We start from the raw sequence: 25,596 nt of genomic DNA on the forward strand, positions 1-25,596 counted from the left end.
ATTTTACCTATTCAATACTTACCAAACATTTTCCTGGCATAGCTCCTAAGAAACTTTAGCAGGCTGTGTGCTGTGTTCCTGGTTTTAAAGTGGCCTTTTTTTGGTGAAATATACTATTTTTTTAAAAGAGTTCAATTTAAATCCAGTGGTGTTATAAAGTGGCAATACAAAGATACTCTTCACACAATGAAATAGATTTTACATCCTCTTATAGACTGGTGGTTATTATACATCAAATATGTCTGTGGATCTTTGAAACAAAAATAAAATGTTTAATCAGAATGCAAATCTAAGGGAAGAATCCATTTACCTATACTATATGGTAACAGAATTAATGCTTACTAATGACAAAATCTATGCCAAAAATGTTGTCATATAATTGAATTTATGCTGACTTGATGTAGAAAATGCAATTGAATATTTTTAGGTGTTAATAATGGTAAAACCAACTGATATAAAAATAGGGATAAAATAGCTTTAGTAATGCAATGTATTTATGGGATAGATAATATAATACTGGGCATATTATAAATTGTTTAGGTCATATTATGGATGTTAATGCGTTAATCAAAGGAATTTATTTAAATGCTTGTTCTGGAAATGATCTAAAAAGGAAAATAAAAATTAGCACACATAATTTGCCAACAGAGAACTGGAAAATATAATTATATCATGTTTGAAAAAGAACCAGGGTCCCTCTTTATCTTTAATATAATATTGAATAATCCTCTAAATTGTATCTTTAGTTTTCAAACTGAATTATAAGAAATAAGACAAAACACATATAAGATGATTTGACAAAGACAATAATGCTTTATATTGATTTCTATATTGCAACTTCACATCATGTTTCTATAGAAATGAAAAAACTTACTTGCCAAAATACCAAAGAATTCAGTTGTTCTTTCTTTCGTTTAGCAAATATTTGTGGATCACCGTATCAGATATTAACATATTTCTCAAGAAGTTCTCAGTCTGTTAGGGAAGACGACCCAGTATGAGAAATAATGTTCATTGAGTGCTGAATATACTTCAAGAATGTTACTTGTTTTTTTCATGCTTGATTTCCTGTTTGAAATGTAACTCACATTTTGATGTTGAAATGAATTGCTAATACAATGTGGTAAATGGTACACTTCGATACTACATTTAGAGATGAGTGGTAAAAGATACTTTGGGAGGGAAGGAGACAAATAAGCTTCTACTTGAGGTAATCAGGAAACACTCAAAGGAGAAGGTAAATTTATGTTGAGTCTTTCAGAAGTAAAATAATTTTGTCAACTTGAAAGAGAATTTTTGAATTATTCCAGAGATTCGGTGTTTTGGAAGCTTATGTGTGAAGGGTAAGACATGCAGTTTAAATGCAAAACTGAGTTTATATTGTATTAATAGAGAGGGCTAGGGCTTATTAAGGAGATTTGTTAATTACTAGTCTGTTCCAGTTAGAACTGATTTAAAATAAAAGTCTAAATTACGCAGTCCTTCAAAGTAGAATCACATTAGCTGTACTGATGGCTTAAGTTGTTCTTCTAATGCAATTTATTCAAAACCCAGCATAAGGATTGTACATTTCAACTGATTTTTAGAACAGGTTTGGAACATTAAAAGAGAAAAGAGTTTTATGGCACTTAAACATTATTTTGTATTATTATTCAAAACCACAATTTAAAAATAGTATTTCATGAAGTTTTCCTAATGTAAGTGACAGTTGGGGCTTGGGAAAAGATATGCCATTACTGAATGTTACTCCCAGACTTGTGATCTTTGTTTTTACTTTACTTTTATTTATTTATTTTTAATATGGAACGTTAAATGTTATTTGAGGATTATGCTTGCTAACCCAGGGACTATAAAGCATTTGTAAGCCACCAGGATTGTGAAGTGGTGGGAACTGATGAGGGGTATAACTATTTTAAATTGTGCCTGACAGTCTCCCAAATAATGGGATTTTATCCCAACTTTAGCAACCTGATTGATAAACCTGACTTTAGAATGATATCCAACACAATGACTTTAATCAATTTGCAGCATAGTTGGTTTCTTATACATATGCTAAGACTTTATTTTTTTTACTAAGACTTCACTTGGTACAAATGTATGAAAACTCTAACCCCAACTTTTCTGTTTTTAAAACATCTTTAGTTAAAATGTATACATTTTTAAATGATATATATGGTTAATAAACTGAAGCTACATGAGTGTCATACCATGGAGTTACTAAACAGCATCATAGATTGATAACATACTAGTCTGTTGAAACTAATGTTGACTCCAATTTTATAACTATGAAAAAGACTTTGCTTCTGGGAATGCTTTTTTGCATTTGATCCTTACAGTAATTCCTTAACAGAATTTTCAGCTTCTAGGTAAGGTCAGTCGGTAATGTAGCCATCTGTAATGTCAACTACTTTGTGAGAAAAAAAAAATACTTCCCAGTCAGTTGAATATGGCAATAGATAGTGATTTAATAAAGCAAATATTCAGAAGGCCATCATTTTAAATGCTGAACAAAGTGCCAGCTCATGCCTTGGAAAGAGGAGGAAGGTAGAGATTTTGAGCGGTGGGGAGGGTGGGGGAGTTTGGGGAGTAGGAGGGGGTTTATCCTGTGTGTTTGTGTGTGTGTGTGTGTGTGATAAATTGATGATATAGTCTTCATTCTATATCAGTATTATATATACTCCTATGAAATTATTACGTTACTATGTGTGTGTTTACATTATACCATTTTCTCCTACAAATGTTAATATTGTTATGTATTTTGCTTCTCTTTCTACATCCAGATTTTCCTTGGATCGCCATACGGACCTTGACAGGATCTTTAACATACATTCTGGAAATGGATCCCTTTACACATCAAAGCCCCTTGACCGTGAACTATCTCAATGGCACAATCTTACTGTTATAGCTGCTGAAATCAGTAAGATGAACTTTATAATATTTAACATATATTAGGTTTTATTTCATATTAAAAATAATTTCTTCTCAGCGCACCTGGGTGGCTCAGTGGGTAAAAGCCTCTGCCTTCGGCTCGGGTCATGATCCCAGGCTCCTGGGATCGAGCCCCGCATTGGGCTCTCTGCTCGACAGGGATCTGCTTTCTCCTCTCTCTGCCTGCCTCTCTGCCTACTTGTGATCTCTGTCTGTCAAATAAATAAATAAAATCTTTAAAAATAATAATAATAATTTCTTCTCATTATACATATGAATTGTAATTTTAATCTAAGGTTTTAAAATGCTTCAAACTAATACTACATTATATATTAACTAACCTGAATTTAAGTAAAATCTTAATAAAAAAAGAATAAAGCATTGATTTCAAGAAAAAAAAAAGACTTCTCAACATCTATAATTCTTTTTCAATAGTTGCCCTATATACCGAGGGATAGTTGTAGGTAGACCAAATCAACATTTAATATTGTCTAATAAAAATTATCTAAAAATTGGACCTAAAGATATCCTTTTTGGGGGGAAAGTATATGAATTAGATTTATTACATAGACACTATAAATTAAAATGTATGCTAAATGCTAAACGTACCATTTAACAACAAACATGTAGGTAAGTATTATTTCTTCCTCTTTACAGGTGAGGAAACCCAGGTATTGGTAATAATAGCTAACATTAAGCACTCTATGCCAGGTATTATGTTAGGAATTTTATATTAATTTTCTTCTAGTAATATTCTTACTGACCTTTTTTCACAGAGAAGGAACGGAGGATCCAGAGGTTTTGGTACCTTGCCCAAAGTCACCCTGCCAGAAGTAGTAAAACTGAGATTTAAAACTAATCCTTCTCTTTCCAGATCCAATACTGAATTCTATACCTAATTTACAGAATTTTATCCAAGTAATAACAGTCAGATCCAGGATTCAAAATCATATCTGTCTCTAATTGCAAAGGTTCTTTCCCATTCAAGGACTTGCCGCATAATTTGTGGGGGGCATTATAAGACAAAACGTCAGACGTCTTGCTCAAAAATGACTAAGACATTTAACATGGGAATAGCAGAGCCTTAAAATAAGCATGGGGCCCTTCTGAGAGTGAAGCCCTGTGCAGTGACTCAGGCCTGTGCAGCCACTTTGTCCACTCAGGCAAACTTGTTCAGGTCTCTACATCCTGTGCTGTGATTTACTGGAATGAAGCAACTCTTTACTCTAAAAAGAAGCATTAATTACGGACTGAATGATGGTGAAAAACTAAGCCTATAAATTCCAGACCTGAAATACGAAGCTGAATTCACAAACACGTATCAAGGTCAAGTTATTTGAAGCCACCGTTCCAGGATTTGGAAGGCAGAGCAATGGGACCAAATCGCCAAAGTCTCAGAAAAATGGAACGAGGCTGGACTGATCATTAACAATGAATTCAAAGCTTCAGGATAAAATGGTAGATTTAGCTTTCTCCTTAAATCTGGCTCTGAAATACTGATTAATTCCACCATCCAAATGACCCAGTTTTTCCGTAGTCAGATATAAATGGACCCTTTTAAGGGTGACTGAAGAAATTTTTTTTTGTTTTTCTTTTAAGGAAGGCTTTTTTCTTTCTTTCTTTTCTTTCTTTCTTTCTTTCTTTTTTTTTCCCCCCTATTATCTATCTCCATGTCACTGCAGTTAAATGTGTCCAACAGGGTCCAATCTGATCATTCCAGCATCATGGTTGTCTGTGCTCTCTGCTTGATTCAAGATCCTAATTCAAGCCTAATGAGTTAGGAATTGCATTTTCCATTTCAGATACTTTGAGAAATTTAAGTTCTAAAGCTGGTTGAAGTAATTACAATTCTGTAAAAAGCTAAGCCAATTACGTTCTTCTTTTTAAGAACTAAACCTATTTTTTGCCCTTAAGTGAAATCAATTTATGGAGTAACTGCTGGAAATGCGTACCTGCCAAGCCTCAAGCAGTCAGAAGCCTATTATGCTGTTCTGGGCGTTAAATGGATAAGGGAGAAAGGGAAACAGCATATAGGAAATTGTTTTTACTAGATTTTAAGCCCTGGGTTTGTGGTAAGTGTGCACTACACCAAGCCCTAAGCAGGGCAGAATGATGTTTAAATGTACTTCCTACTAGTGCATTTTCAAGCCCTGCCTCTAACAGTTTAGTTCCTATGGCAAGGGCCACCTCAGGTGAATATTTTGTGCATTACACCATGAAATAACTTCTCTTTTCCTTCTTCAAAAATATTTTTTAAATGCCATTTGGAGAATTAAGAATCTAAAATTAAGGTCACAATTGGATCGTTGAAATCCATAATGAGTTCCTCTCACCACATCTGAAAACTTGACTATAATCATTGCAATACGTTCTGAGAACAGTAGAGCAAAGTTTATGACCAAAGAACTCCATTATCTATGCCTAGTTCCTTGAGAGTGGAAATTCTTGCCCTAAGCAGGTAGAAAAGATACATCTTTGCAAAGGCTGGGATTTCTAGCTTTTGTTTTCTTGGATAGGGCAAAGACCCTGAAAAGATCGGAATGCTTTCACATTCTAAGGTCCTTTATTGCTGATACATTCCTGCTAGAGGAGAGTGTGCCTGCAGGACTCTGAAAGAGAATCGGGTGGTAAATACTCCAACTACCGTTCCCTATGATGCTTCATGGAATGCTTTATGTTTTTACTGCGATATCCACCAGTAAAAAGGTTAGGGTGAGCACTGTTGTTTGAACAGGTGATTCTAAGCCTAATGTTTTACAAACACATTTATCCTTGTGGATTTAGCTTTTGATTTGAAGAGACTTTTTGAGTGATTTGTAAAGCTGGAGAATCGTCATTTTGTGTCAGGGAAAGGCCTGACAGTGTAGTTTTCAGATATGACATTGTTCTGCTTCTCCTGACTTCTAGCAAGTGTTACATTGATGTCAAGACAATGGAAAGAAAATATTTTACTTGTGTCACCAACTCTATTAGGTGAAAAACCACATGCTAGAAAATACAGAAGAATCATACCTTCCTACTCACACCCATAGCAACGTCATAGCTCTAGTAGGTTGTGAATTCATTTGTGACAAACACTTTGTAGGTGAACTCTGGCTATTTGCAAATGGTTAAGGACTAGGTGGGCTAGAGAAAGAATGGAATAGAATTTTTCTTCTTTTCTTTTTTTCTCTCCTTCCTCCACTGCTCCCCAAATGTATGAACTGTAGGGAAACTAGTTAACGTATTTTTTTTTTTTTTTTTTTAGTTTATCAAGTATCTATAAATTTTTATTTTTTATAAACATATATTTTTATCCCCAGGGGTACAGGTCTGTGAATCACCAGGTTTACACACTTCACAGCACTCACCAAAGCACATACCCTCCCCAATGTCCATAATCCCACCCTCTTCTCCCAAACCCCCTCCCCCCAGCAACCCTCAGTTTGTTTTGTGAGATTAAGAGTCACTTATGGTTTGTCTCCCTCCCAATCCCATCTTGTTTCATTTATTCTTCTCCTACCCACTTAAGCCTCCATGTTGCATCACCACTTCCTCATATCATGGAGATCATATGATAGTTGTCTTTCTCTGCTTGACTTATTTCGCTAAGCATGATTCGCTCTAGTTCCATCCATGTTGTCGCAAATGGCAATATTTCATTTCTTTTGATGGCTGCATAGTATTCCATTGTGTATATATACCACATCTTCTTGATCCATTCATCTGTTGATGGACATCTAGGTTCTTTCCATAGTTTGGCTATTGTGGACATTGCTGCTATAAACATTCGGAAAACGTATTTTTTTTATTGTGTGAGTGCTTTGTGTGAGCCGACACAACGTAAACTCTCAAGCAATGTAAGATGAAAGAGGTATCAGAGTGATAATAAAGATGATTTTAATAGTTGACATATATTGAGTGTTTACCAAGGAACTAATACCTTGATAACAGTGTTTGATAGTTTTCATGCATTAAGTGACTTAATTTTTCAAATAACCCCATAGATTAGAAGTTCTATTTTAGTTTCTAACTGGGTAAATTGAGGCATTTGAGAGATGGAGTACATTGACCGGAGGCACACAATGAGTGAGTGGTGAATCTGGGATTTCAAGCAATTCCGTTCTACACCAGGGTCTGGAATCTCCAACCACCTGATGTGCTAAGTAGTAAACAATAGGCACTACATTAGCAAATGGGAAATCAGAACCTAAGAATGGAATATACGGGAGTGATAAGACTGGAAAGGAGTGTTAGAGGATGCATTTGTCTTCAAGTTTCTCTTGAAAAAAAGAAGGCAGATAAAGACACTTCACACGGATTTAGAATTCTGTCTGCCTTCCTTCATAACGACTCAACCTTGTAAACGTCCCTGCTGAGTAATCAGTTCTTCCACATTATTTTTAAAAGTGCTGACTTCATTATTTTACTAACAGTGTAATTACATGGAGAGAAAGGAGGAGAAATAAATTATTTTGCATGGTAATAACCTCCCTATCTGTACAAGACAATACTTTCTTATCCTTGTATATGAAAACTCTATAGATTAAAATTAGCAAGTCAGATACATTTCACAAAGGTAAATAGTACGATCCCTAACCCATGTTAGTAGAGGCTGTTTAATAAGATTGCTATTGTCCCTCACTCATTTGTTATTTGTTTTGTTTTGCTTTGCTTTTAGCTACTTACCTCCTTTCTTTTTTTCCGTTGATCTTCAGTTTGACTTTGCTGAAGTCCACACAGAAGCTGAACTGCACCCAAAGACTAAGCTTCGGATATCACAAAAGCTGATAAATATAACCTGAATTTACGATGTCAGGACACTCTCAGATACCAATACTAGTGCCTAGAAAAGTCCTTTTGTGGAGATTATACAATTCTGACTAATACGAGGGTGTTACCCAAGGCTAAGCTAAATAGACATTCATATTTTAAAATTCCATTTACAAATCAAGACAATTTTTAATGCATATTTTTATGTGAACACTTGGATGCTTTTGATTTCAATATTTGTAGCAAAAAAATTATGATTATTATACTGTATGTCACTATTGAGCTAATTTTATTATACAAAATTGAGCCTGGATTATTGAAGTAATACTGGTAACAATTAATGAAATATTTATGTGCTTATATTTTCCTGTGAATTTTCACCAAACTTGTAAAATTAGTAGCTATATATTAAAATTTCCAAAAGGGGAGTTCGGAGTAGCCATTGGACCACATTTTCATGATTAAAGTCATCAGGAGGTTAAGTTGAAATATAACAACTCCCACTTAGGAGCTAATGAGCATGGGCGAGTTAATAGTTTATTTAAAATTATTTCTTCATCCAAAAACTCAGTAAAGCTTAATATAGTACTGCATGACAAATATTTAATAAATACTTGTTCTTATTTTACATATTTGGACTGTAAAGCCACAAATACAAAACAAACTCAGTTACACTGGATTGTGCTTTTTAAAAGATTTTCCAAAATAATACTAGTTCTCTTGAGGCCAATAATAACTGAATTTATGACTACTTAATTAGGCTCTGTAGTAATTTTCTTTATTGTATTTGCTCATTATGTTGGCAGAATGAACACAATGCTTATTTTTATGTGAGCACTTAGTATCCACAAGATACTTATATAAATTAAACCTGGTGCACACATTTGTCTTCCTAAACAAATTTTTCTTTTCCCTTTTCTAGATAATCCCAAAGAGATGACTCGCGTGGCTGTTTTCGTGAGAATTTTGGATGTTAACGACAACGCCCCACAATTTGCTGTGTTCTATGACACTTTTGTTTGTGAAAACGCGAGACCAGGGCAGGTGAGCACCCATACGACTAAAAGCTTCAGAAGATTTTAATGGCTTATTAAATGTTTTCCATTCCCAATCTTAAGAAGAATGAGTAAACAGAGATAGAAATGTTCATATAAGTCCCAGTAATATTAAAAAATAAAAAAAGGCTGATAAAATTTTAGGGTTCCAAATGACCCTATAGCTTTTTTCACATTTCTTTCGTGAAGTTCAAATGAAAGTATATCATTGTTGCCACAAAAGTCAAGATGTAGGAAGAAATAACTTTCACTTTGTAAATTTTCACAAACAAAACCAGGAAAAAAAAAAAAAAACCCTCTACTATTTCTCTAGGTAAATACTGATAACCGCTAGAAGAGGTGGGAGATGGGAGTTAGGAGAACACAGACACATGGGATCAGCAAAACAGTGCATCAATATTCCAATGTATGCAAATGCTTTCAAAGCAGGGCTGCAGGATTCACTCCTTAAATTTATACTTGTACTTCATCATTATAGCAACACTTAGAGTGCTTAATGACTTAGTTTTCCTCCTTTAGAACATTCTTCCTACATCAGCTTTGTTTATAACTCTTTAAGTCTTTTCCTCAGTGGACTCATTTTGTTGTCTGAAAAGCTCCAGTGTATATGGCTGAAGAGAAATGCTCTTAATTGGTTTGAGTGCTATCTTCACAGAAGGAAGCTGCATGTTATAAATAATAATTGGGAATCAAATGTGTTTTATTAAAGAAAGAGGAGCCATCACAAAACTACATTGTGTTTTGACATCATTTGATGCTCCCTATAAACATCAATGTCATTGTTACATTTTTATGCAAATTACGTTGTGGGATAACACGAATTCTTCCTTCTGAAGATTCTAACAGGAATTCAATAGCCTGTCTATTGTTTGAAATGGTGAAATTGCTGCAATTGGATTTATTTTTTTTATTTGAAAATGTTATGGAAATGTTTAATTTGGAATATTTAAATGACAAAGCTACTTCCGACCTACTTCGTAATGAAACAGTGTTTGCCCTGGAAATACCATTCCAAATAGTACTCTGCTTGGAAGGCTCAGCATGATACAAGTTGAAGCCTTTTCTCTAAGAGATAAATTACCCACTTTACAACTGCCGCATGCATTGCTCCCTCTATGGTTATTCCATTTGATTTTCAAGAGATATCTTTTCAGAGCATTTGAGTCATTTAAAATACTGAATTCCAAATGTATTCAAAATATACAAAATAAGGGATTGTGGGCCTTTTTTTTTTCCCTTATGCATCTTTGAAAAATAAAAACTAAATCTGGTTCAGTAACTTTATAATTTGGGGATTTTAGAAACCAGTTGGCATATTGCAGGAAAACAATAAAATCAAAGACAATTTTAATTTAAAAAGTAGCCTATCTGGACAAACTTGATAAGAATAACATGATTAGTAATTTTTGTCTAATCAGCTGAATGTGCTATAGCTTCCCATAGTAGTTATTTTTAATAAGATCAGTTTGTTAAATGTCATTTTGGTCTCCTGGCTGATGAATGGTTGCTTGAACTAAATAAACCATTATGTACTCAGTGATGGAATTCTAGGTTGCAACAGCCAAGCAGGCAAAACCAAGGGGGTTATTTGGAAAAGTCCTTCACCAAACCTTCCTTGAATTTTATGTTAATCTGTCTTCCCTCCTTCTAGGGATGTTGTAGCTTGTTAGAACTCACGGGTGTACTTTAGTTATTTATAGAGTATTTCAACCCACCCAATTCTCCTCTGAATTAAGTACTGTTTTATTAAAGTGGCACTTTGAAGGACAGCATAGGAAATGGTTCCCTCTGTTTGGTGTGTGGACAAAATGAGAAGACAGATAGAGTTCCTTTTCTGTCTATTCTCTGCTCTAAGGGTAGGAGACGTTCCCCTTTGGAAAAGATGCAACTTAAAGCTGATGTAAATTCCCAGTCCCCTCTTGCGCCTGAACCAGGCTACCTCACTCCCTGTCTTATCCACCTCAGAAAGAGCATCTTGGGAAAGGAGAGGCGAGAAGACTAGCTGTTTCATTTTTCTTTCATTTTCACTCACGCATGTCTCACTCCTTCAGTCAATAAGTTTTACTCCTTCAGTCAATATATTTCAATAATTTTTAATCTTTATGAGAAGAAAGAGCATTTCAGTCTCCCAGATTTTGCAGAGTCTCCCCAGGGAGGACTGCTGCTTACACTTACCCACAGATTGTATCGAAGCTCTAGGCCTTTGTCAGACCCCAAATATCCTATTACATATTTCCATGGAACAATGTTGAGTTACTTCCCTAACTGGTACTCTTTCCACTGAAAAAGCTGAAACATTAAAACTTAGGGACCAGTTTTCTTACTTAAATATCTTAAAATCCCGTCATCATCCCACACTCCATTACGGTATGATCACTGAAAAAAGCCTCAAGTTTACTTGAGATTATTTTAGAATAGCCTAGTAAAAATGCAAACCATTTATATAAGAGCTAAGGAGATTAAATATAAATGATTTATCTGTGTCTATTCTTCATGTGCTCAAAGATGAACACTGGACATCACCAGTGCTTTTACTTTCCCCCCATAATTGTGGCAACCTATTATATTGGAAATGAGTTAAAATGAACTTGACTCCAGGAGGAATAAATTGCAAGTGTTTCTATAGAAAGACCAGCTGGTTTTATCTCCTTCATGTTGCCAACTTCTGAATTCTATTTTAGCACATACATACATGTATATACATACACATATATGTACATATGCCTATGTATATGTTATATCCATGTATATATGGTACATATACGGAAACAAATAAACAAATATACGCCAAAACAAAATATATTTGATCCTTGAACAACTCAGGGGCTAGTTCCTTAATAACATTTAAGAAAATATATCAGTGAATTACTAATTTTGAAACCAACAATGCTATCGTCTTTTATTCAAATAACATATTAATTAAGAATTTTTGTGTAAACCATTATAACTTCTTACAGATATATGTACAGATATGGCCATTTTGTTCTCTGAAATGTATTATTTTGGTTTATAAATATAAACTAAAATTGTAATTTTGTGTGTGTGTGTGTGTGTGTGTGTGTGTGTGTTTTGGTATTTTTTTTTAATTTGTTTTTTATTTTCTGAAATTGTAATTTTTAACCACAGTTGAAAATGCATATTTATTATGAGACATTATATTTTTTGTTTTAAAAGACCGTTAGCTCTACTTTTAAATTTCTATCATTTTGTATCTATATATGTGCTAAAATATTAATCTTAATGGTATATATATAAACATAGAAATTTTATAAAGTCTACTACCTTACTTGATGTTGTTTCTTTTATGTCATTTTTTCCCTTCAGCTTATTCTTAAATCACTAAAAATAAAATCTTTTAGACTGCTTGACAACAAGTCAATCATGAATGATTTTGTAACTGAATTGAAACCTCTTAAAGGGTATTAACTAATACTTTTTATACATTTTTCTCTTTAATTCCTTCACATATCTACACATATGTACCATTTTTGGTCTTATATTGGATAGGTAAGCAATTAGCAATAAATCCTTGCTTTCTACTTAATCTTGAATTACCATTAAAACTTCATTAAATAAGTTATGTTATATTTTAAAATCTATTTTAAAATTACTCAAAGTTTCAATGATTTTTTGGGCTGCTTATTCCTAAACATTTATCTTTGTTTGATCTAATTATATTTCTTGTATTATTTTGAAATCAGTGGCTAGAGTTGTAATTAAATAGGGAACAGCTAAAATTTATCACAATTTTATTTTTATAAGATAATTTAAAAGAAAATTTAATTGGATATAGAAAGGTTAAATAATTCTTTATTTTTTACAATTATATAATATTTTAAACTTGAAATCTCTTTTTACAGCAACAAAACATCAGCAACAAATATTTTCATCAAGTATTGACACCCTGTTAAATAAGTCAATGTGGTAAAGCACATTCTTTTCAGTTAAGCATAAATTTCACCATTTATATATGGTATACAAATTTAGCAACTTCTGACGTTCTCTTGCAAAATTAAGATATGCAAAAAATTATATAAAATGTTATTATACATATAAGTTAAGGACAAATTCTATATATATACAAAAAAGTACATAGACATATGGTACATATATATTTATATAATATTAATCATACATGTTCAAAGTGATCTAATTATAGTAAAAGGTGTTACATTTTATGCTTTGTTACCAGATAGCCCCTTATATTGTATCTTATCCTAAAATAAATCCGAGATGATTATAAAATAATCATTTTGCATGTTACACATATATTGAATTAAAAAATGTAATTTTATTGACAATGTAAATAAAGTGAACCATTACTATTAAAGTAGATCATAATCTTAAAGTCTTTCCTTTAAAAAGTTTTGCATGATATTATCTATGAAATCTATACATTCTTTGAATAGTTTTCACTTTTGATAAGGAGAAAAGCCATAATCACAATAGGTTTCTAAATTTTTCCTCCATTAGATAAACTTTTCCAGATCATTGTTTAAATACATATGTAATAACCTACTCATGTCAAATACTATATCTAAGTTAATAAGACTGCAAAGAATATAATATTGCCATTTGTTATTTTGAAGAAATGGATAATATTTGGGAGAAATTGAGAAGGAGGGAGAGAGAAATAGAGACAGAAAAAAGCAGAGAGGTAGGGAGAGAGAGAGAGAGAGAGACTTTTTTAAAGTCAAAGTAATAATTAAAAAGATGGAATAAAAGATTCATGCACAAGGAAGAAAATCAACTGCCTTGAAATTTAGACAAAAGTAAATGTTAAAAAATTACATGTTGTAAAGCAAACTATAACCATAGATGTTTGATAAATACGCATTTTTCTTTTTTCTGCAGCTAATACAGACTATAAGTGCAGTAGACAAGGATGACCCTTTAGGTGGACAGAAATTTTTCTTCAGTTTAGCTGCTGTCAATCCAAACTTCACAGTACAGGATAATGAAGGTAAATTTTAGTACATCATCATTATGATTTCAGATGACATTAGCAAGACCTTTTCTCCAAAGTAACAATCATTTTATGTATTAATGTACTGATCATGTTACAAAATGTTGTTTTCATCAGACATCTAATGAGATATTAATTTCTTTCTTGACCATATTCATTCTCTTAAATTTCAAAACAATAAAGATGTGAAAGAGGGTTCAATATGAATACTAGTCAAAAGTTTGAATCTTGAAAGCATTAGAAAGGCTGGAAATAATCAGACACATGGGGTAGAGAAATGAATGACTCAGTGAGATCCTTGTGCAATTTCAATGAGATTTAGTGGCAACATATTCACAAAGCCAAAAAGGCATGGGATATGAGTGAGAAGAAGTGTCCATATTAGTCTGTGAGGGGTTTCACTACAAAGGCAGTTGCAAAGGTAAGATACACGATTCTTCTGTACAATATATAAATTTTATAATGTCTCTGTGATTAAAATGTACTGTTTGTATTTCTTATATTCCCCAAGAGGACAAAAACATATTTTAGAGGAAAAAATATGAAAATGGTAACTATTTTTAAAAAGCTGAGCAGCTTTATTCTTTGAAAATATACATGGTAATTATTCTAGCCTAAACAAAAGTATATAGTTAGAACCTGTTTCCCCTTAATAAATTTATGTTAAACTAATTATATCAGCTAATCTTTCTTTAAAAAGGCATACTTATCTTGGAAGAGGGTAGATATAGTTATTCTTAAAATACATTTAATAACTACATTGGCATATTTTTAACACCTCCGTAACAGTATATATCCACTAGCAGAACCAGATTGCTCTATCACCTCTTGATGGCTTTCAGAACATCAGAAAGAAGTGTAAGATAATGGATAGTTTTCCATTAACCCAGTTATTGTTTGAGGTATTTGATACAGCACAAACTACACAATTCAGTTGAAAAGAGGGCATCCACTGGTAACATCTGTTTATTAAATCAGTAGTTAATTCAGTAGTTTCTGAAATGTCTCTTTTCCATCTGAACATCTGATATACCTCTGAACATGTAAAATAATTGCGATGTGAAAAATTGTCATAGAGTTGGCAGATAAGATACAAGATGTCCAGTTCCATTTGAATATCAGCAAAACAGCACCCATCATTTTATTTGCTCAATCTGGCATCCTAAATATAGAACTTAGATTAGACATCCCTGGTACTGATTTGACAATATTATATCTCTTTCTAAGTGCATTTCAATTTGCTTTATGTTTCTGTTAAACTGAGTCATGGATCCTAACAAGCCATCCTCAATTTTAAAAAGTAATAGAGACTTGAAATAGTATTACCTTATCACAGCATCTCACAATTAGTAGGTAAGCACCTTAAGACGAATCCTAATTTATTTTTAACAAGTAGGGCCATCTTTCTATATTCAGAAGAGTTCCTGATCTTACATAAATTACTCAAAACAAGAATCAAAGCCCTATGAGTATATATTTGAACATGTCATTATATAGAATACCACTAAAGTCAGATGGAATGAACTCACTATTGCATAACTCACTATTCCAAAGTGCATAAACTCACTGTTTTTTTTTTTTTTTAATTGAGTGCATTTTGAAAGAAATTCCAATGATACAGACATCACCTTATGGCTCTTCTTAAGAAAAAGCCCTTGTATTTGTCTAAATGTTCATATTAGAAAACTTTAATTTTATGTTATCATTTTTAAAAATTAATTCCCTGTTTCTGTGATACCACACTTGGAGCTTTTGATTCTTTAAATTCCTCTTCCCTAGCTTATAGGTCAAAAGCATAACTGTATGATGACCTTCTGAATGTTTAATAAAATGATTTGAATAGGATGATTAATTTAGGGTAAAACTTCACTTTATTCTTCAATGTATTAAAAGTATTGTAGGCAAAAATAAGATTTAGAACCTTTTGAAAAGTTAAAAAAGAATAAGACAAGAAGATTCTAAATATACCGATATGCCAACATCTGTTGTTTCTTCTGTTGTTGATTTTAGTCATTCTGACAGGTGTGAGGTGATGTCTCATTATAGTTTTGATTTGTATTTTCCTGATGATCAGTGATATTGAGCACCTTTTCATGTCTCTGCAGGCCATCTGTATGTTTTCTTTGGGAAAATATCTATTCATATCTTCTGCCCACTTTTTAATTGGTTTAGTTGGGTTTTTTGTTTTTGTTTTGTGGGGTTATTTGTTTCTTGGCTGTTGAGTTTTGTAAATTCTTTATATATTTTAGATAACCCTTTATCAGATATGTCATTTGCAAATATGTTGTCCCATTCTTTAGAAAGCTTTTTAGTTTTGTTGACCGTTTCTTTTCACTGTGCAGAAGCTTTTAATTTTGACAAAGTCCCAATAGTTTATCCTTGGTTTTGTTTTCCTGGTCTCCAGAGAAATATCTAGAAAGAAGTTGTTATGGCCAAGTCAAAGAGGCTACTGTCTGTGTTCTCCTATAGGATTTTTATGATTTCAGGTCTAACTAACATTTAGGTCATTTAGGTCTTTAGTCCATTTGGAATTTATTTTGGTGCTTGACATTAAAAAAAAAAAAAAAAGAAGAAGAAGAAGTGTTCCACTTCCATTCTTTTGCATGTAGTTGTCCAGTTTTTCCAATACCATTTGTTGAAGAGACTGTCTTCTCCTCCTTGGATATTCTTTACTACTTTGTTACACATTAGTTGACTATATAGTTACAGTTTCACTTCTGGGTTTTCTATCCTGTTCTGTTGATCAATATGTCTGTTTTTATACCAGTACTGTTTGGATCACTATAGCTTTGTACTAGAAGCTGAAGTCTGGAACTATTGCATTCAGCTTTGCTTTGCTTTTTCAAGTTTGCTTTAGCTATTTGGGGTTCCATACAAATTTTAGAATTGTTTGTTCTAGTTGTGGAAAATGTTGGTGGTATTTTGGTAGGGATTGTATGAAATGTGCAGACTGTTTGGGGTAGTATAGACATTTTAACAATATCTGTCCTTCCAATCCATGAGCATGGAGTGTCTTTCCACTTCCTTGTGTCATCTTCAGTTTCTTTCATCAGTGTTTTATACTTTTCAGAGTATAGATCTTTTAACCCTTGGTTAGGTTTATTCCTACGTATCTTTTGTTTTTTGAGAATTGATTCCTTAATTTAATTTTCATTATCGATATATAGAAATGTAGATTTCTCTACATTGACTTTGTATCCTGCAACTTCACTAAATTCCATGATCAGTTCTAGTGGTTTTTGGGTGGAGTATTTAGGTTTCTTTATGGGGTATCATGCCATCTGGAAACAGTGCAAACTTTACTTCTTCCTGGCTGATTCTGATGTCTTTTATTTATTTATTTATTTATTTTTTGGTTGTCTGATTGCTGAGGCTTGGACTTCCAGTATTTTATTAATTAGCAGTGATGAGAGGTGACATCCCTGTCTTGTTCTTGACCTTGGAGGAAAAGAGTTCAGTTTTTCCCCATTGAGGATGATATTAGTTGTGAGTTTTTCATGTATGGCCTTCATAATATTGAGATATGGTTCCTCTAAACCTACTTTGTTGAGGGTTATTATCATGAATGAGTGTTGACAATGATGTGGAGAAAGGAGAACCCTCTTGCACTGTTGTTGGGGATGCAAACTGCTGCACCCACCCTGGAAAACAGTATGGAGGTTCTCAGAAAGTTAAAAATGGAAGCACCCTGTGGTATAGTAATTGCACTACTAGTTACTTACCCAAAGAACATAAAAGTACTAATTCAAAGGGATATATGCACCCCAGTGTTTATAGCAGCATTATCTACAATAGCCAAATTATGGGAACAGTCCTAGTATCCATCAACTGATGAATGGATAAAGAGGAAGTGCCATACACACACACACACATATACATATTTACATATATACATATATATATATATATCCATATACATATGTGTATATATATATATATATACACATATATACATACTTAGCCACCAAAAAAGAATGAAATCTTGGCCATTTGATATGACATGGGGGGAGCTTCAGAGTATTATGCTAAGCTAAATAGGTCAGTCAGACAAAGACAAATACCGTATGATTTCACTCAGTTGTGGAATTTAAAAAAACAACACAAAGGTATAAAGGGAAAAAGAGAGAGAGAGGCAAACCAAGAAATAAACTCTTAACTGTTGAGAACAAACTGATGGTTATCAGAGGGGAGGTGGGTGGGTGAACAGGTCCTGTAGGTCATGGGGATTACGGAGTGCACTTATGATGAGTACTAGGTGTTGTGTAGAATAGAAGTGATAAATTACTAACTTCTACACCTGAAATTAATATGACATTGTAGGCTAACTAAAATCTAAATAAAAACTTAAAAAAAGAAAATGGGAAAAACATATGCCCATATGCATATAAATATTTATTTTAGTGTAGATTTGAGAACAGAAGAATTATGCCCTAATACTTTTTGGAAGATAAGTCAAATTTGCAAAATGCCAGGATTAAATTTATTTTTTAAATTTGCTTATGTACGTCTTATATTTTGGTAATCTTCTTTCCTAGCCTTCATAGTTAACTGATATAGTAGAAATGACTTCTTACTAATAGTTTAGGAAATTACTGCTTTATGTTCAACAACTCTACCTGCAAGAAAGTTTCACCTTTTTTTCCCCTGTCATATTTGATTTAGCAACTAGCTGACTCACTCCTTTCCCTACATTAACATTTTGAGCAGGCTTACCAGATTGGCTAAAGAAGACTAAGTGCATTGGACAAACAGAATAGGAAATTATCATCTGTGTACATGTTGATTTTTTAAAAAATATTGATTATAGATGGTTAGGTGAAATCTTTTTTGTTAAAAGCACAACCTCAAAAAACTAAAAAAAGTAAAAGCATAACCTCCATTGAAGGATACTGGATGTTATCAGATAAAGAAAATATCTGTAGCAATATACTAGTTAGTAGGATGCTTGAGTTTTTTAAATCCTTACATCTGCTGTGCATTTATCTAGTAGTCCGCATCTGTCGCCAGATGGGTTATAGATTGTATTTGTTTTAATGAGTAGAAATCAGAAGTTCAGAAACATTAAATAACTTGCTGGGGAACCTGGGTGTCTTGGTTGAACACCCCACTCTTGATTTAGGTTCAGGTCAGGATCTCAGGGTCATGGGATCGAGCCCTGCAGCAGGTCTGTGCTCAGTGTGGAGTCTGCCTGGGATTCTGTCTCTCGCTTTCCTTGCGCCCCTTCCCCTGTTCAGACTCTCTCTTTCTCTCTGTCTGAAATAAACAAATACATAATAAATAAATAAATAAAATACATAAATAAATAATAAACAAAATCTTTAAAAGAAATAAAGAAAAAAGCAAACTTGTTCACCATTGTTCATATATTGTGACTCTTGAAGGATTTCGAGTGTGTGATTGATTTTAAAAGTCCAACTACCCGTAAAATTTATTCGTTCATATTTTTCTTCACGAGTATTGGGTTAATGTGTATATTCTGTGTTTGTATGTATAAACATATATGCATATATAAATAGAAAATACTCACTATGATTTTTTTTCTTGGTATGCTTGTGTTTTCTGAAAACTCTGAAAAACAGTATGCCAGTATCCTTGCTATCCTGATAAAATGTTCACTTATAAAAATTCACCATCTTACCATTATCTGCCAAAAACTTGGAAATCAAATAAATAAACATAGTCTGAGACTCCTCAAATTACCTAATTTATCTTATCGGTATTTTGAAATGTTGCATTGTAGGCATGTTACAGGAAAACCGATCTTCATTTTATATTTGACATAAACATCTCTTTACTTGGCTATCAAGCCACGGGGATCAGCATGAGAGAAATTGACGATCCCAAGCCATCTGTAATCTGTTAAAATTTATTTTAGATAATACTGCCAGAATCTTAACCAGAAAAAATGGATTCAATAGACACGAAATAAGTACGTATCTCTTGCCTGTGGTGATCTCGGACAACGATTACCCGATTCAGAGCAGCACCGGCACGCTGACCATCCGCGTGTGCGCCTGCGACAGCCAAGGCAACATGCAGTCCTGCAGCGCAGAAGCCTTGCTCCTCCCCGCTGGCCTCAGCACCGGCGCCCTCATCGCCATTCTCCTCTGTATCATCATTCTGCTGGGTAAGCGACCTCATAGAAAACGGGATTATTTCCTGGACTGTTTGCGTTAGTGTATTTGTGGATAAGAGATTCTGTGATGAAAATAACTCCTCCCCCATTAACTCCATCATCGAAGAGAAACCTACATGAATGATAGGATGTTGTTTATATTAAAATAGTTTATCTGATCAGATATTTATTGCCTTTCTTTCAGAAATCACGAGATTGAAAATTAGAGCTATCCAAAACATTTTTTCAAGGTTACACAATTTCTGAGTAGCTCAACCAAGGCCAGGTACTTCGCTGTCCCTTAGAGCTAGTTTTTTAGGAAATGAAAAGTTTATTTCCAGCTTTTTACTGGTATGATGGCTGGACGGAGCTTTTCCACTGAAATCATGTTAAAATAGCCCTTTACCTGGTTCACCTTTCCCTGAAACAATAATACTTGATTTTATAACCTGGAGCAAATTGCTTTTTAACTGCTTTGGAATGAAAAATCAGATTAAGTTTATTCTCCAGTTGCATTATCTTAAAACTATTGTGTATATTCCTATGACCCTAATCAAAAAACATTGTATCTGACATTTTAAGAAGCAGTAAAATGAACTTGGGTTTTGGAGCCAATCTTAGTAAGTTTCATTAACCTTATTATTAGAACATTTTTTACTGGGTAAGATCGTTTGGCTGACAATAAACAATCTAAGGTTTAAAATCTTTACATTATGAGTTTATGTGTGTGCATGAATATATGAATTTAAGCAAATTTTTTTGAAAGACTTGAAGAATAAATGTAATTTTTTTTTTCTGTCTTAGAGGTGGCCTATTTATTTTTTAACCACTTTGCAGGTCAAGGATACTTACCAGTTGATTAAAACCTCATTATTATTATTAATTTTTTTTTTTTTTGCATTAAAAATTCCCCTTGTTTGCCCTTTCACAGAAGCTTGAAGGCAGGTAGTCTGACTGTCCTGTGTTAATAAAAAAGAAAAAAGCTAAGAGCCCTCCCCATACTAATGTAATTTTCTTAGTTCAGTCCGCTATAACCATACCATAGACTGGATGGTTTTAACCACAGAAATGTATTTCTCATAATTTTGGAGGCTGGAAAGTTCAAAATCAAGGCACTGGCAGATTCCAGATTTGGTGGGGGCCTACTTCCTGGTTTCGATGTGGCTGTCTATGCTGTATCCCCATAGGACAGACAGCAATCCTCTCTCTTGTTTCTTTTCATAAAACCACTTAATCCAATTCATGACAGCTCCACACTTTGACTTAATTACCCCCTAAGCATCCCACCACTTCCAAATATCATCACTTTGGGGATCTGGGTTTTAACATGAATTTTGAAAGGACACATTCAGTTCATAATAATAATAAACCCCATATCTTTTAAATGTTTCTTCTAAAGAAGCTAAATAAATATAGCTATTTCATCATACATATACCTGTAAAATATTTTCCCTCTCTTTTCTTGTTTAATTGAATTCAGATCTGTTTCCTTGAAAATTATTCTTTTCAGGGATCATGTCCAAAATGTTTGGAAATAGTGAATGAGAGTGGAAAATTAATACAGCCAGAGACAATTTAACATTCTCCTGTCTTTTATGCTATTATCATCATGATTAGTAAAATCATTATGTTGCTATTAGTGATACCTTCTTAGGTATCAGTAGTAAGGAAATGCCATTCTTTTTCTTTTTTAAAAGATATTATTTATTCATTTGACAGACAGAGATCACAAGTAGGCAGAAAGACAGGCAGGGGGTGGGTGGAAGCAGGCTCCCCACTGAGCAGAGAGCCTGATGGGGGGCCTGGATCCCAAGAACCTGAGATCTCAACCTGAGCAGAAGGCAGAGGTTTAACCCACTGAGCCACCCAGGTGTCCAAGAGATGCCCTTTCTGAATGATATACATTGCTATTTGTAGATCTCCTGTTGTTTGAGATATATCTAGCTAAGTTCCTACATGCTTTCTATAGGTAATTCAATGTAGAAATTGAAATTTACTTTTTGCTATCGTGTGACTGGGTAACTTTCTTTTTGGTCTCATGTGTGATATACATTTCTATGTAATACCCCAGAGATGGCTAAACCAGTGGTGTACATCCATCAGCAAAGCTATTTAACCAAAACCAAGACTGCATTTTGTGAAGCATGTTGCCTTTTTAATATTGTACAAGGGTGTGCAAAATAGGAGCATATTTTCATCCTTCTTAATTGTTTTACTTGAAGCCGAATTCAATTTGTGTCTATTTTTTATGTAACACCTTATGTCACCATTCAATGCAAAGTATAAATAATGTCTGTACAATAAGGAACTCACTTCAAACAGTTCTTAGAAAAATAGACACAATATCACACTGCCTTTGAGAACTATCCCAGATGGCTTTAAAAATGCATTAGAAACACGGCTTGCATACCCCACCCACCCTGGCTAAGCCCCCAGCTGCCTCTGCCCTTTCCCCCACCAGCACCGATGGAAGCACAACATGAACCTGAAATCCTCGCCTGTCCCGGAAAACCTCCATCACTTCAATTCCTCCCCAGTCCTTCCGCTGGTTATTTATGCAGTGTTTTAGATGGCCCGCTAATAAATCTCCTTTTCTTTTTTCTTTTCTTTTTTTTTTTTTTTTTTTTCCTTTTCAAGTGATAGTAGTCCTGTTTGCAGCCCTGAAAAGACAGCGAAAAAAGGAGCCTCTGATCTTGTCTAAAGAAGACATCAGAGACAACATCGTGAGCTATAACGACGAGGGCGGCGGCGAGGAGGACACGCAGGCCTTTGATATCGGCACCCTGCGGAACCCCGCGGCGATCGAGGACAAGAAGCTCCGGCGAGACATCATCCCGGAAACTTTGTTTATCCCTCGGAGGACTCCCACGGCGCCGGATAACACGGACGTCCGGGATTTCATTAACGAAAGGCTCAAAGAGCACGACCTCGACCCCACGGCGCCCCCCTACGACTCGCTCGCCACCTACGCCTACGAAGGGAACGATTCCGTGGCCGAGTCGCTGAGCTCCCTGGAGTCGGGCACGACGGACGGAGACCAAAACTACGACTACCTCCGCGAGTGGGGCCCTCGGTTTAACAAGCTGGCGGAGATGTACGGGGGCGGGGACAGTGACAAGGACTCGTAACCGAGGACCTGCGGTGTCTGCTCGGCTCCAGCCAGAAGAGGCAGTAACTTGACAGACGTCGTCTCCACTACACAATATTTGATATTCAGGAGAATTTTCCTGCCACGCAGCACAATTTTTTCCCATTTCCTTTTTTAATTTGTTCATTAATTACATTAATTTTTTTTTTCCCTGTAGGATGTCTCATGGAATATATACGAAATTTTATTTAATCACTTCCAAGAGCCAAAGCTATGGAAATTCAGTGTTGTCCATCTTAGAAATAAAAGATAATTTTTCAGAAACACGAACAGGATAGTTCTCCCTTAAGCAACCTCACGAACAAGCCGCTTCTGTTAGATACACGTCCTGCCCTTGCCAATAAAGCTTTTAAAAAGGTGAAGAAAAACAATTTAAGGTATATCCTGTTCTGTACATTAAATTAAAAAGAAAAAAAAAAGTACATGTGGTGTTAGTAGGTGTGATTTGCAACCTGGTATACAAACATTTGTGCAATTTCATTTCATCAAATTCTATCTGCTAATGTTTTATATTTATATTTTTGTATTTATTTTTAAAAAAAAATAAACAAGTTTTTACAACTACCTTGGCTCCAGCTTCATTTTTTTCCCTAGGAAGAAAAAAGAAATTTTTAAAAAAAATTTATTTATTTGTCAGAGAGAGAGAGAGAGAAAGACAGCATGAACAGGGGGAACAGCAGACAGGGGGAGAAGCAAGTTCCTCAGTGAGCAAGGAACCTGATGTGGGACTCAATCCCAGGACCCTGGGATCATGACTGAAGCCAAAGGCCGATTAACTGACTGAGCCACCCAGCTGTCCCACCCCTAGGAAGAAAACTTTTCTTTATGGACTCACTGTCTTGGTACAAAATGACAATGAATGCAGGTGAGGACACAAAATCATTATAATTACTATGCAGACCTTTAGCCAAATTAACAAAATCTAGGAAGAACTGTTTCTCCACTGAATTTTTGTTATGTTCTGACTTGTGAAATAATTGCCTTAGTAAAAGTAATAGTCATATATAGACCACTTAAAATTTATCCCGTAAGCCAATTTAAAACATGGCCATCTTTATGCTAATTATCCCAAAACATCAGCAATATAGTAATTTCATTTTCTTCTACTCACTTAAGTAATAACTGAAAGAATATAACATTTTCTTATTTTTGTATGACATCTGTGCTACTGAGGGTTATAGGTAATAATAGTTTAGACAGATTTTAGACTGAAATAATCCTTTAATGGAAAATATACTTACCTCCCATGGTGACTTTGAAAATGCCTAGTAATGACAGTAATAATGCTGAATATGCCATTAAGATATAGCAATGTGATTATGTCAAGTTTTCAAAAACGCATTACATATTTATTTGTAATTAAGTCTGTTTTTCTGTCAATGAATGATTCAATAGAGGAGGAAAAAAAAATACTGGTAGTTAATTAACTGGAGTTCCTGAGATTCACAGAGGCCAACTGCCACCAACTGATCTCTTGTTTCTCAAGCTCCAAACATGATTTATTTATAAATGGAGCATTCTGTTGGGCCTGCGCTAGGAAGTCACATTCCCTGCTGAGTGTATCATAAACAATACCAAAGATTTGTACTTTCCAATTAATGAAAATGCTATGATTTTGGAGGGAGAGTACAATATTGACATATCCTTAATGCAGAATTACTTATTTCAGTCTTCTTGAATGACGTGTTTTTGCCCCCCACCTTACGGGGTGAAAGGAACACATTTCTCTGACTACAGACATTTTAGTTTGCATGATAATGTATTTACAAAAGAAAAACAAGGCATGTGGTCTAGTTAAAATTAGTCACATTAGAAGGGCTGTCAAATCAAATCATAGTAAAACTCAACTTGTATGACTTCTTATATTCCAAGAACCCATTCATACAACTAGAAGGCTGACTGTTGAAAGGATGGGGTTTAAAGGGGGGGGGGGAACAAAGTGAAGGGAGAGAAAACCCTCAATACCTAGGATAATCCATTCAAATAAAATCAACAAAAAGTGGAAAAGTTAAAAGACTGTATATCTTATGAACATTTCACATTAATTATGATTCAAAATATAATATTCATTTGATTGAAAATTAGTTTAAAAATTTCTAGTGTTAGCTATTTTTATTAATATTGCATATCAGTAATTGGAATTCTTATTTGAATATTTTTAATTATCCTCATTCAGATAATTTCAAACTGATATTAACTTGCCCTGTCACTTATTTCATCACCCACTTTAAATAAATTTAAAAATTATGATGACAGTCATCTCTAGTATCAAATCAGGTCTCCAAAAATTATCCTGAAGGAGACTGATTAGCAAGTTTCTTTGGCAATAGAGGAACTATATTGTATAGAAATCATTTTTTTCTGAGTTCTGAAGCAGTCCTTAGTTACAGATATCCTATTATTTTTTTATAATGAAGGTCATATGTCAAAGTTCTCAGAGATCCTGAAAATAAAAAGTGCTCCTACAATGACTCTCATTGTTCAAATTCTCTCAGTAATCTCCCTTGTATGATGTTTTCCCAAAGAATGCCCAATACACAGATTATTCTATGTCCAATGTTTTAAATATTGGAAATGTGGAAAATATCTCTCAGTATTGTATAAAGTACAATGTGTCAAGTACAAAGTGTCA

At 34.1% G+C, this 25,596-nt stretch overlaps 1 protein-coding gene across 2 annotated transcripts in view; it reads left to right on the top strand.

Annotated features, from left to right (window-relative positions):
- Positions 1 to 23,528, top strand: part of LOC309860869 (cadherin-10) — a 175,001-nt gene extending 151,473 nt beyond the window's left edge. For both annotated transcript variants that reach the window (XM_082723309.1, XM_082723310.1), the window contains exons 8-12: positions 2,781 to 2,917; positions 8,603 to 8,724; positions 13,590 to 13,698; positions 19,577 to 19,828; positions 22,454 to 23,528. In XM_082723309.1, coding sequence (XP_082579435.1) covers positions 2,781 to 2,917; positions 8,603 to 8,724; positions 13,590 to 13,698; positions 19,577 to 19,828; positions 22,454 to 22,944 — 1,111 coding nt within the window. In that variant the 3' untranslated portion in view covers positions 22,945 to 23,528. The remainder of the gene's footprint in view (positions 1 to 2,780; positions 2,918 to 8,602; positions 8,725 to 13,589; positions 13,699 to 19,576; positions 19,829 to 22,453) is intronic.
- The last annotated feature ends 2,068 nt before the right edge of the window (positions 23,529 to 25,596 follow it).

This window comes from Mustela nivalis, assembly GCF_964662115.1.
Source record: "Mustela nivalis genome assembly, chromosome: 3".
NCBI lineage: Eukaryota > Metazoa > Chordata > Mammalia > Carnivora > Mustelidae > Mustela > Mustela nivalis.